Source organism: Cyclopterus lumpus, chromosome 5 (genome assembly GCF_009769545.1).
Source record: "Cyclopterus lumpus isolate fCycLum1 chromosome 5, fCycLum1.pri, whole genome shotgun sequence".
Lineage (NCBI taxonomy): Eukaryota > Metazoa > Chordata > Actinopteri > Perciformes > Cyclopteridae > Cyclopterus > Cyclopterus lumpus.
In genome coordinates this window covers 11,254,077-11,267,591 of record NC_046970.1, presented here as the reverse complement: position 1 = coordinate 11,267,591, position 13,515 = coordinate 11,254,077, and the positions used below count along the sequence as shown (strand labels likewise).

The window sequence follows — 13,515 nt, the reverse complement described above, 5'->3', positions numbered from 1 at the left end:
TGATCTCGATCTTTCTCTCATGAGCAGTCACGTGCAGTCACACACAAGAGTTCACACTCTCATAGTCGCTCTGTAGTCTGAATTTGAAAAAACAAAAATAAACTCAATCAAATAAATGTCATTTTCAAAAAGGTAATTTCACATGACTCAAGACACTCAAGAATTGCATTAAAAGTGTGATTTTTGCATCTGTGTGTTAATGTGCTAGAGGGAGGGTGTGTGTGTGTTTCCACTGGATGATAAGTGGAATAACCCATTCACAGAGAGAGTGAAAAAAAAGTAGATACAAATTGAAAACAAAGGAAAAGACGGAGGCCACAGTTTTGCATAAAAAAGTGTTGTTTTTTAGAGAGTTGCACAGTTGGATTTGGCATCTCCTTCTCTTTCTCTCTCTCTCTCCCTCCGTATCAAAGTGGAATTTCCCTGCAGTGTGAAAGAGCCGGTCCATTGTGACGGCTCAGCCAGGCGTGAGCCAGAGCATTCCTCTGACCAGCCATGCCACACAAACACACAAACACACATGCATAAACACTCGCACTTACACACACAACTGCACACATTATTGCCCTGCCTCAAAGGGCCGTTGTGTCCGGTGGGTAGTTGGTGGGGGGGCATACCCTGAGGGGGCATCCTGCTGTGGATTTTGTTTATTTCGCTAACTGTAAGACGGAGGCACTTTGTAGAATCTCATGACTGCCAACCTACTAAGGTCATGGCAAAAAACAGAGAGAGCACTAAATCACTATGTTTGATAATTAAACTGCTTTTTTATAATCACAGACCAATCATTGAGAGAGTGTTTCCGCACTCTATTCACTCTCGTATTAAAATAATCCCATTAGATTTTACTTTATCCTGTTATACCCCACCTTCTTCGGAATTTAAGGCTACTTCCTAGCATGTCTTATGTCTACAGACATCAATGCGAAAGAAATATGACCCTAGCAGCCAGATGTGGCTGTGTACGTTAAACAGTCAGCAAAAGCACTCCCATCCACACAAGTACATATATTCACTTGAATGCACACAAAGTGAGGATTTTGTTCACAAATCTACTCTCGGCTACTTACAGTTTGAGTTGTGTTTCCTTTGTTAACAGCTGTCTTTCACCAGAATCCAGAATTGTTCCTCTAAAGTTCCTTTTCTTTCTTGTATTTTTTTAGTAATTACTACTTTACACTTTTACTCCCTGGGAGTGTCCATAGACCGGTCAGCTTTCTTGGATAATACACACTCACACACACACACACACATGTAAATAAATCTATGCACACACTGCCTCATTCCTTCAGAGTGAGAACTTTTGTTTTGGCGGGACCACAGAAGAATGCAGACAAAGCAGACATAATATTTGGATTGCTGCGAGGTCTGTGCATATGTGTGTATGTGCAGATGTGTGTGTGTGGGGGGGCTGCATGCGTGCGTGTGTGCTTACGCGCACAATAAGAAACCATTGGAGTAGGCTGTGGCTTTTTAGGCGTCTCTTTCACTGTGAAATTGGAGCAGAAATAACAAAGAAAGAACTCAAAGTGTGCACCCACCCTGTTCAGACAAATAGTGGTAGTGACAGGAGCAGTGGGGCTGGTAGACAGTAGCAATTGCCAACAGAGATTAAGAAATAGTTGAGGAATAGTGGATATCTGGAAATAAAACAAAAAGATGTAATCTCTTGTAGGTTTTAGTTTGTCCTATTTTCCTAACCACTCCCAGGGGTCTATAATAGTGTGTGTTTATAATAGTTAGTCGCAGCTCTATGTGACCTGAGTTTACAGTGTGTCTTTAGGTTGGTATTTTTGTCTTATTGTCTTACATTTCTTCATGTTTAAATTAGCTTGACTTAACTTAAATATCCTATAATCGTTTTTGGGCAACTATGTAAGGTTACCAAGTTAACTGTGCATTCCTTCTCTGCAGCGATGTGTCCGTCAGACCTCCAACAGCTGTGGAAGGAGGTGTCAGGGGTGCAGAGCAGTGAGGAAGCCCTGAAACAGGCTGAGGGCCTGGACTTGAGCACCAACAGCTCGAATTCTACCTCAGCCTTCCCCAAAGCTGCCAGCGCTCACATCCCACTGCACAGCCTGGTCAACGGACAGAGCCACACCCCAAAGAGAGACAGGTACAGTGATATGCAGGATGTTGAAATGATTAAAACATCAACAAACCTCTGTGTGACCTGCAATCTTTCTAAATCACACACTCCTGCCATGTAATTTTCTGGCATTTCACTTTGAGCTTTTAGCTGTTCCTCCATACCTAAGCATGTAAACACAACACATGCACATGCAGCATATCACACATCACCAGGGTGTAAACGTCTCTCAGCTCATTTGATAGGAGGTGTGTTGGGTTCAGTATGTACTGCCAGTATGCTGTCAACCACATACACATTTAGTATAGAGGAGAGGAAGATGGATTCAGGCCATCTGGGGAATTATTTGTTCATCATATATATTTTTCTTATCTGAAATTGCTGTGGACAGAAATTCCTTGTTAACATTTTAGTGATGCATGTTTGAGGGCTGTGTTGTCCCATGGCTTTGTTGGCTGCTCATGGGCTTGTCTTTGTCTTTAAGAGCCAGACTGTTTGAGTGGATATCCAGCTTCACCAAGTCAGACAGCGGAGATGACCATGTCCCCTTTTACCCCAAAGGCGGCCATCCCATCAGCAGCCAGTAAGTAGTACATCCACACACAAACATGAGTGGACAAGACGAAGACAGAAAGACACACTACTAGATGGTGTCACTGTGGTACTGAGTTTGTCTTTGCTTCAGGAGCACTAACCTCATTTTGGAGTAATTCCGTCAGGATGTGCAAGTATCAATTAAAAGAGCTTCTATTAGCTGATCAAAATACGTAACACACTGTCACACTATAGCTACAGAGTTGGCTTTAGTGAACACAAAGAGGGTCGCATTATTGTGTTAGCCTGCTAAGTTAATGCAAGGCTGATGTGCAGGAAAATGTGGTTTCCAGCAGTTTGTCATGTCTGTTGCCTGAACTGCTTCTGAGTTGAGTCAACCACAGCCAACACATACACAGACACGCACACGTACGCACACACACGTACGCACACAAGCAAGCTCCGACTTCAGCCAGCACATATGATCAGGAAGAGACTAAAAGGCAAAGGGAGAGGGAGAGAGACATGTTTCCATCTGCGAGACAAATGTTTTTTGTTAGACAACCTTCTGATGTTGATTTGGGAGAATTCCCATCCCAGTCCCCACACACATGTGCACACCCACACACAGGCACACACACACACACACACACACAGTCATGTAAATATGGGGAGACAGCAGTCGCCGGCGAAGTTCCAGGTCTGAACCACATCTGCTACTGGACATGCCACACACACACACATGCATGCACAGTCACAGTTATTTTACTCTGGGCCTAAACCAAACCTGGCTCAGTCTTTCATTGCCACACAGACATACAAACACACAAACGCTCATAAATATGCATAGATGCACACACACAAACACACACGTGCACGCACACATCAGCTCACCACAAAAGAACAACCAGCACATGACGGCAGCCACCGCCAATCAGTCATGGCTGGTTGGTCCTATGCCGACTCTGTGTCAACTCCTGAAACATAAGAACACACACTAACACGCGCACAACACATATGCCAAGGGCAGAGACAGACAGGTCATGGACTTAAGAATGTGCCTCCAATTCCCGTATTTGCCTGGCTTCTGTAACTGACCCCACTCTGCTCTATCCTCCTCTCTCTGCACTTGGCTTCGTGAACTGTACAAACTAATGACTGCTAACCAGGCTCAGATGGCTCTATTGATGCTTCTGCTGCTACAGTTAGTTTTGCATTTGCGTGTGAGAGTGTGGCTCAATAAGGCTTTGCTTCTCATTATGTAATTCATTTTATGTGCTGTACATTTCATGTACATAACAACATGTGAAAAATGTAATATCTGTTTTACTACCTCACTCTTTCTTTGTGTCTTTCCCACCACAGTCATGAGGAACATGCCGGCTCCCATCCTCTCTACGGCCATGGAGAGTGCAAGTGGCCTGGCTGTGAAGCACTGTGTGAGGACATGGGACAGTTCATCAAGTAAGTTAACCACCCAAAAGGGCAGTGACACAGAGACAGTTGAACATCTGGAAAGTCTTATGAATGAATAAGGAAATTAAAACAACTTTTGCCCACTGATATCCAAACATACATTGCTTCCCCGTCTCTCTCCATATTTCTCTGCTACATATTACACTCAAAAGGTGAAGTGGGGTTTTATATGACAGGTGTGGGGAGCTAGAAGCCCAAAGAGTCATTTGATTGGATGAGTTTCTGTAATAGCCGCTGAGTGCAGGATGAGTCATGAAACATTTGAAACCGTTTTACAAAACAGAAAAGACAATGATGTAATCATCATTCTAATGTAAAAATACTCTTATAGTGATCTTTTGTCTTACATATATTTAGCCTATAACAAGACAATTAAGACAGGATTACAACTGTGAAACAGTTTTCAATTCACTCGGACTCAAGAGGGATCAAGAGACTATTTTTCTAAGATCAAAACTTTCTTACTCCGTCATTGTTTTCAATTTCAGGCGCAAATATACAAAGGTCATACATTTTCTCTCTTTGATCGCAAACCTGGTTTAAGACCAAATTAGAAACTTTCCTTAAATGTCCTCCCTAATTTGTAAGAAACACACCTATTTTTAAAAAGGTTCAACAATGCTGGTCCCTAGTAGCATTGTAGAAATTGATGAAGCATATAAAAAAGATGAAGCAGAGAAAAGGGATGCTATAGTTTGTGCTAAATGTGGAGTGTCAGTCATAAACATCAGAGGTGTTTTGCATTGGCTCACTAATTCATCAGTTGCAATCTGTTACATCACATTTTTTCCGAGGCATATTCTCTCACACACACACACACACGTACACAAACTCAACGTGTGTGTAAATTCAAAATTTTTCGAGGAATCCTTTGGGCTTCTAAAACACTATTCTTCCTCTTTGTTCCTGTGTTAGTATTTGTCACAAAGTATTTTCCTTCATTTGGTTGGTATTTTGTGTCTGTGTGTTTGTTTGTGTTTTGTAATGCTTTTCCTCTGAAGGATCAGACACATTGTTTCTGTGTTAAAAAAGAAAATTACTCTTAATTAGCTCATCCGCATGCACATTGTTTTGTTTCCACAACAAGACTAAAGACACTCATTCCCACTCTGCTTCCATTATGCTGCTTGTCAGTTTGGAGTCACTGGGGAATGTCAGTGCAGTCGCTGGTCTTGACATTCTGCCATCTCCTCCTCTATCACACAAAGTACAACGGACTTCCCTGTGGCATTATGGCTGCTAATGAAGGTTTCACAAGCCTTTTAATGAAGCCCTAAACAAACTCACTCTCATTATTGGTGCGGAACTGTTAGCTGTTTGAGCAATGGAGATATTAATAAGCCGCAGTGATGAAATATGTAGTCCTATAAGTGCGCGTGGTGATTGTGATGCTATCGGACAGTCAGATCAAAGCGTGCAGGCAGGCTGGGAAAGTTTGGAGAGGAAAGCTGTTGTTTGGTGTCTCATTTCACATAGCCCCAGGGCAGATGGAAGGAGAAAGAGAGATAGAGTGAAAGAGTGTGTGTGTGTGTGTGTGTGTGAGTAAGAGAGAGAGGCAGATGGAAAAAAATAGAGGCAGTGACAGATAATGCCGTCAGTCCGACAGTGCGCTCCCTTCCAGCAAGCCTTAGTCATCGCCCCAGGAGGGAAAAGGGTAGAGCAGAAGAACAGAGGGAGACACTCCACTATTTCAGGCCTTTCTTCTCTCCTCTCCTCTTCTCTCTTCTCACCACCCCTCCCTCCCGGTCCTCTGGTATAATACTCTGGCTGTGGTCGTGGGAGCTGTGTGTAATGTGGGTTAAAGCCTTGTCTGCCAGCACTCAGAGGAGTAAACAGAGCCTCATTGTCGGGACACATTGAAAAAAAAACCTGCTACTGTTTATGGCCCAGCTATAGTGAGAGGGGAGGGTTTTAGGGGCAGATTTGGTTGGAATGACAGTGAATCATAGGCATTTGGGGAGTTGCGGGAGAAGATGAGTGTGAAGGGGAGACTGGACAGAAGTGCGAGTGAGGGCGAGAGAGCTTAACAAAGAGTAAAAGAGAGAGAGGGGGGGAGAGATCATGTTTTTGTTATTATCGTCCACTTGTGTTGAGCCGTCTATCTGATTTAGGATTAGCCATGCCATGACATCATTGTTTTTGTTTCATTTCTGGTCTTTGCCTGGTATTGCCTAACGTTCTGCTTTGTTAAAGACACATACATTCAAATAACCATACACCACACACACATAGCTAATAATACATGTTTTCACGATAAACAAGTCAAAAAAGTGAAGATTTTAACTTAACACCACAGGATATAACTCACTCTGATACACCAGCAAATACCAAGCACATATACTCAACACACACACAAACAAACACACGCACACATACCGAGCAGGCAGCAGCAACCTGTGAATAACCTTGGCAATGACAGAGCAGAGAGAAAGGGATGGAGAAAGGGAGACAGGGGGGATTGGGCTGGGAAAGATCAGAAGGTCCCGGGTCCTCCCACATTGGAGGAAACAAACAGCGCCACCATTCACACATACACACACGTCCATGCACACACACACACACACACATGCACCAGTGTTAATAAGTGGAGTGGAGCTCAGCTAACAGAAAGTCTTAAGATAAGGCTTTGTGCGATAACACATGAGCTCATATCCAGGTGGTTGTCTTGGATCATGGCTCACTGAGCACCAATGAAGTATACACACACGAAACACAGCTGCTGCGTTCTTCACTAGACAAAATAAACCTCCAAGATTAAGATTTAATTTTGTAGCGCTGAAGTAAAAGAGCTGGGTTTAGTTACTTTATTATTCAGGACCTGTACATTTATTTCACAAGGATTCTGTTGAAGCTTGGAAATTACCATTGAGTTGGAACTATCAGTGCGTTGATCTTTTTTTATTTGTAGATATCAATTTACACTCTTGCATTTCCTCTTCACTTCTAGGCACTTGAACAATGAGCACGCCCTAGATGACCGCAGCACTGCTCAGTGTCGAGTCCAGATGCAGGTGGTTCAGCAACTGGAGATTCAGGTGAGTCACATACGCACACTTAATTTTCATCCATTCACAAACAAAGTCATGAAGACTGTTTCAACCATTCAATGGCAGTAACGTGTCTAAGGCAGGGCAGAGTTTATGGAGAGCAGTGGAGCTTGTAATTTAAAAGGAGCAGTCGGCAGGGAAGCTGCCATCGCTGCTCCAATTATAAAGCTACAGATAGAGCAAGGCTGAGAGGGGAACAGGAAGAGAGAAAGAGAGAGAGAGAGAGAGACAGAGAGAGAGAAAGACATGAGCTAGAAAGCATAGGACCAGGCTGCATGGCCATTCTTATTCTCAAAGTGGTTCATGCAATGCTCTTGAAACATCTGAATGCTCCAGCAAAAGCAAAATACCAACAGTGGACAAGAAGTTAAATGTTATAATGAAGAAAAGTGAAAATACAAAGGATGCCTCTTCACTCACATCTTGACATAGTTTCCAAAACACTTCAGAATAAGCTGTTCACATCACTGCGTGTTGTCCAGCATTAGGGTTGGCATTGTGTTTGGTGGTGGTGGTAAACAGCATTTAGCTGAGCCCCTGAAGCCATCGCCAGGGAACACAAAGTGACAGAGAGGCAGCTGATGTCACATCACATCAGGACGGCCGTCTCTCTGACATGTCACTTCATCCCTCAGCAGTCCACAGGCAGCCCTCCACTCTACCCTCCAACAACATGCATACACACAAACACACACACACAGACACACAACAGCACAGTCACTGTGTAAATGTCTCATATTTGCACATCGCTGCAGTGTGTGAGTATGTTAATGGCGCTATCTATCTTAGAGTAGAGCCGTTGTTTCTGGAGGCTACATGTGTGTATGCCTATACTCATGCACAAACACACGCAGGATGCAACGTTTTCCAGCACCCATTAAAAGGCAGTTAACAATGTCAAACAGGGACGAGTGTGTCTGCAGGCTAGTGTAAGTGTGTGAGAGAGCTCTGGGTGCTGAGGTGGCTTACTTTCATATTCATTCCTCTGCCTGAAGTGTAATTGTAATTGTAATTCAGTGTCAATACCGCATTATATCACCACTCTTGTTTGTTTCACAGCTGGCGAAAGAGAGCGAGCGACTCCAGGCCATGATGACCCACCTGCACATGCGCCCCTCAGAGCCAAAGCCTTTTAACCAACCTGTGAGTAAACACTGACACCCCAAATCCCAGATTACATGACCTTTCCTTCTACCCTCTCACCCCAAACCTTTGCTCTTATCTCCTATTCACCTGCAAACTCGAACAGTTTCACTATCCCTAAACCTTCTTGGGATTTCAAGTTTCTCTTTTACTGTCTAGCTTGGTATCTACGCCCCCTATTGACCAGTGAGGGTTAATGTGTTATTTAGTCATAAAGACTATTTTCCGTCTGTATTGTTCTTTTCAACACTTATTTCTGTCTCTCTTTTGCTGTCTTGAACCTTTCATGATACCGTGCATGTCATTTCCCTGAAAACTTCATAATGTTCTTATCCTAAATAGCAAGTCATAAAATCAAATATTCAAAGTGTGGAGCTTCAGTATTGTATTCATTCAGCATTTAATGGCAATTGTTCAGCTTTTTGGAGAAAGAGAGAGAGACAAAGTGGTCTCTCACAGTATTTTGTCCCAACTAAAGGGGTTAACATTTTGATGTGTGTGTGTGTGTGTGTGTGTGTGTGTGTGTGTGTGTGTGTGTGTGTGCCCACACTGGTTGTTATTAGGTATCTAATGAATATTTCATTATTCAGATTGACGAGGATTCTTATTAAAATATAAAGATGTTGAAATTAATTGTCAATTAGAGGTAGAGTGTCTTAATTTAAGGGGATATAAATGGGTGCAGCCGAGTGGCTATGTGTTTGTGTGGTCTTGTGTGTCTGAATGATGCATTGATCGCTTGGGGATCAGCTGCTATTAACATCTAATGGGAAATCAGGAAGAGGCGTGTTCTGTCACCATCGGAGACAAGCCTCGGGGTCAGGGATTGGAGGAGGAGGGGTGGGGGAGGAGCATCAGGAATGGAAACAAAGCTTGGCCTCAATTAACAGGGTTCGACTGTTGCCGTGGTGATGTGGCAGGGTTGCAGCGTTAATGAAGTACCTGTTAAACAACCCCGCCCCCTCAAGTCTACTTAAATGGTCTACCATCTGAGAGTAGAAAGAAGGCGATTCACACATTTGACATACATTAAGACAACACACATACACACACTGGTTTTTAATTAGTCCTAAACTAGCAGCCTTGCAACGGCTGTCCCAGAGAGACTGGGAGTACTGGTTATGTGTGTGTATGTGTGTGTGTGTGTGTGTTTGCGTGTGTGTGTGTGTGTGTGTGTGTGTGTGTGTAAGTGCGTGCGTGTGTGTGCATGTGTGTATGCGCCTGTGTTTGTATTTGTGCAAGGCTCTGCCTAATTGGGCCGTATTGGTCCGTGAAGACTTGGCCACCGCAGAGTGCATGTGTGTGTTCCCTTCTTACAAACATGCTGTCTTGTGGTTTTGTATCTGTAAACGCAGGGTTAATTGCATCCAGCGCTGTGTGTATAAATGCAGTATATGTGTATGTTCAGTGTGCATGTTCAGTGTGTGTGTGTGTGTGTGTGTGTGTGTGTGTGGTGTGTGTGTGTGTGTGTGTGTGTGTGTGTATGTGTGTGTGGTTCTGTGCAAGAAGGCATTTGGTAAATTCATAGGGAGTGTTGGGGGTTATATGTCGTATGTAATGTGGCAAAAATTACAACCTCACAAGTAGACAAAACTGTCTAAAAAGCCATGAAGAATTATTGGCCGGCGCTGAATTAAACACCGTTATGTATCTATGTGTGTGTCTCTTTAGCTGAACCTGGCTTCCAGTGGCTCTCTGTTAAAGCGGGACAGCGATATCTACCCAGAGGGTCTTCCTCACCCTCCCACCTCAGCTGCCACACCTATCACCCCACTGCGCCAGGGTCCCTCAGTCATCAGCTCCTCCAGCCTGCACACACACTCCCACTCCCACTCCCACACACACGGTGTTGGGCCCATACGTCGGCGCAACTCCGACAAGTACTGCACCCCCATCGCCTCAGGTAGACTGAGACATACACTCAGTGCCTGCCTTTTTTATTTTATTATTTTACATTATCTAATCATTGATTTATAATTTACTCAAATTGTATCAGTTTTTTGATCAAATGACTGCTTTAGTTTTTTCTTACAGTTGCTGTTCTTGTTATTATGTGCTTTCCCTGCTGCATGGTTTAATTCATGGTTTAAAGCGCTGCCATCTCCTAACTTTCTTTCAATAGAACATTTTTGTTTTAATTCCAGGTATCAAAGCAATATTTATTTTTTGTATGTGGCTTAGAATTAAGTTACATTCGTTCTAATTACATGCCTTTAAAAAATGTATGGAATATATGATTGGCTTCTCAAGAAGAATATTATTAAAAGAAAATGTAGCATCCTTACAAAGCTATGCTCACCACTTTCTTACATTATAATGTGCTTAATACTCAAATGTAGAATAATATCAAACATCTAGATACACACTGCTAATTTAAAGTTGTACTTTTTTGTAATAAATGTTACATTTGTCACACAACACACATCGGTTAATCTAATATGGTCATGCCTCTTTTTTCAGAGCTGGCTCAGAACTGTGAGTTCTACAAGAACGCTGATGTCAGGCCTCCTTTCACCTACGCCTCTCTTATACGTCATGTAAGTCTCTCCAATGATCCAGTTGCACCATCTCTTTTCCATCTGTTTTCTCCTCTAAATCTTGTTGTGTCTTCTCTCTCCCTGTCCTTAGGCCATTCTGGAGTCCCCAGACAGACAGTTGACTCTCAATGAGATCTATAACTGGTTTACACGCAATTTGCCTATTTCAGGAGGAACACAGCCACATGGAAGGTAAAAGCTTACAATGTACACACTCTCCCTTGTACTCTATCCCTCTTAGGACATTCCATTGGCTGGATCTCACTATGTCAAATTCTAAATGTAAAAACTCAACTCAACTGACGGAAGATGGAGAACAGCCCAATTAGCAAACTGTTTAGATGATGGCAAAAACGAACAGCCCAGGATTTAAAAAAATGAAAGTTTCAACTGCAGCTCTGACTGGTTAAAAGCTGATTCAATCAAAGCAAAATGATTTGACTCAAACTCAAATGTGGTAAACAACTCTCACTGGATAAAAGCTTATCTAATTGACTGCAAAGTTATTGTGGTCTGTGCCCACTGATGAAGCCCCCAACCCAGAGCAGATGCTGACTGAGACCACAATGACAGAAACTAAATTTGCAGGCATTTTGTGTCATTTGAAACCTGCGGATTTGGCCAAATTACCTCACTTTGCAGAAAATCACTTTGAAGGCTTAAATTTAGCATTTATTCTTGAAGTGAAGTGTACAACGTACAAAACACATATACACGTGACAACATACGTTTTAAAGCTGACTTTTCTAAGCTCCTAAGAATATGACTGATTTGACAGGTATTGGCTCTTTCTGTCCTGTATGAGACACTTCACTACTGTTCTAATTCTCTCCTTTTTCCTCACTCTCAGCCGTGAACAATTCTCTCGCCTCCTCCTTTTCGCTCATGGAAAGTCAGCCCCACTTAGCCCGGTAGAGCCACAACTAGCCGTTATACAGTCTCATTATAGAGATGTACATAAAAAGCTGACACACATGCTGCTCATGATCACATACATTGAATTATTTTCTTCGTCCAACTCATCTCTCTCCCTTTCTCACACACACACACACACACACACACACACACACACACACACACACCTGGCCTGATCCCACCATTGTAGGTGCTGACCCATTTCTACAGAAACCTTGCGCTAATTTGAGTGTCCGTTCCTCCAGAGAGGGAAAGTGAGAGAATGAGGAGTGAGAGAGGCAGTGTGAGGAGGGGTGAGGAGAGACCCTGTCCATTCTCTAATAGCCCTGGCCTAAACCAAGGAGGGAGGAATGGGGTGATAATGGAGGGATGGAGGGAGAGGTGCATAGAGGGTTAAGAGATGGGGCAGCCTGGAATATCTTTACCGCCTCATCTGACTTTTATGAATTTTAACTATTAATGTCTGGTGTCTGCTTCTTGTGTCGTTGGCCTCGCAGACCTTTAAATATAGTTTGGCGTGGCCTTATGTATTTATATAGCAGCTCTGTGAGTCAAATAGGGCCGTAGAGATGTATGTCCTTTAATACGCCGTTATATTTCATGAGGAGAGCAGCGGTGTCAAGGAATGGAAGTCATTGATCATAGAAACGAAAGGGACAATGAATGAGGATGAGACAAGAGAGAGCGAGAGAGAAAGAGAGAATAACTTAAGGGATGATTGAGAGAGGGTGAGAAATGAGTGCTGAGTTATTTCAAGGTGCTGCATGATGATTTGTAGGCCTTAAAGAAGAGCTTTTATTTTCTGTTTTACTTACCATAATTTTAGTGTCCCATTTGTTTTTCTGTTTTTCTTTCTTTAAATGCACCTAGTATAACATCTCTCCTTTGGGGTTAACTAACCCACATTGGAATAGAATAACAAAATAATAAGTATAGAAAATGGAAAATAAAGACTCCTTATTAGATGCTTCACATGGACTTCCAATTTTGGAATGTAACTAATTTACTCAAGTAACTACGTTATATTTTATTTTTTATTTTACAGCTTTAGTTAGTAAATTCTTTTTTTTATTATCCAATGATATAATATATTATAGCAATACTCACAGGGTCATTTTTTCGGTATTGTGAATACTTTAGATACTTCAAGTACAATTTGATAATAATACGTACATACTTTAAAATGTAAATTAAATGAGGGACTACTTAGTACATAGTATTTTATACAGTAATATTTACTTCATCCACCACCATTTAACACTTATTTGGTTGCATAATCATCACAAATAAATTGCGTATGTGCTCACACATACAGTATACAATATATATATATATATGGTAGTAGCCTATGCCTGGATGCATCAGGCACCAGCAGAAACAACACTGAACTGATCATGATGCTCAAACATTTACAATGTGAAGATATCCACACCACTAGTAGCAACTAAAATACATTTACTTTTGTGACTAAAATTCTGCCTCCAGTTGCCCATTTTACCCCCTTTCTCTCTGCAAGAGGGAGGGGAGATGAGTGGCACATGTGGTGTGACCCACTGTAAATGACTGCTAATGTTTTAACTGGGAGAATTAGGCTTTCATCACGGAGACAAATGCAAATAGCTCTGCAATAGCACTGATGTCTATGGTGTCGAATCTGTGTGTGTCTGTGTGTGTGTGTGTGTGTGTGTGTGTGTGTGTGTGTGTTTGTGTGTGTGTGTGTGTGTGTGTGTGTGTGTGTGTATGTGTTTGCACTGTCAGGGTGGCGACGCAGATT

At 42.4% G+C, this 13,515-nt stretch overlaps 1 protein-coding gene across 1 annotated transcript in view; it reads left to right on the top strand.

Moving 5' to 3' along the window:
- foxp4 (forkhead box P4) overlaps positions 1–13,515 on the top strand; it is a 55,317-nt gene that overhangs the window by 33,176 nt on the left and 8,626 nt on the right. Inside the window, 9 exon segments of the mRNA XM_034532001.1 lie at positions 1,915–2,116; positions 2,574–2,672; positions 3,989–4,087; positions 7,047–7,134; positions 8,206–8,289; positions 9,961–10,192; positions 10,750–10,826; positions 10,918–10,978; positions 10,981–11,018. Of these exon segments, the coding sequence (XP_034387892.1) occupies positions 1,915–2,116; positions 2,574–2,672; positions 3,989–4,087; positions 7,047–7,134; positions 8,206–8,289; positions 9,961–10,192; positions 10,750–10,826; positions 10,918–10,978; positions 10,981–11,018 (980 nt within the window).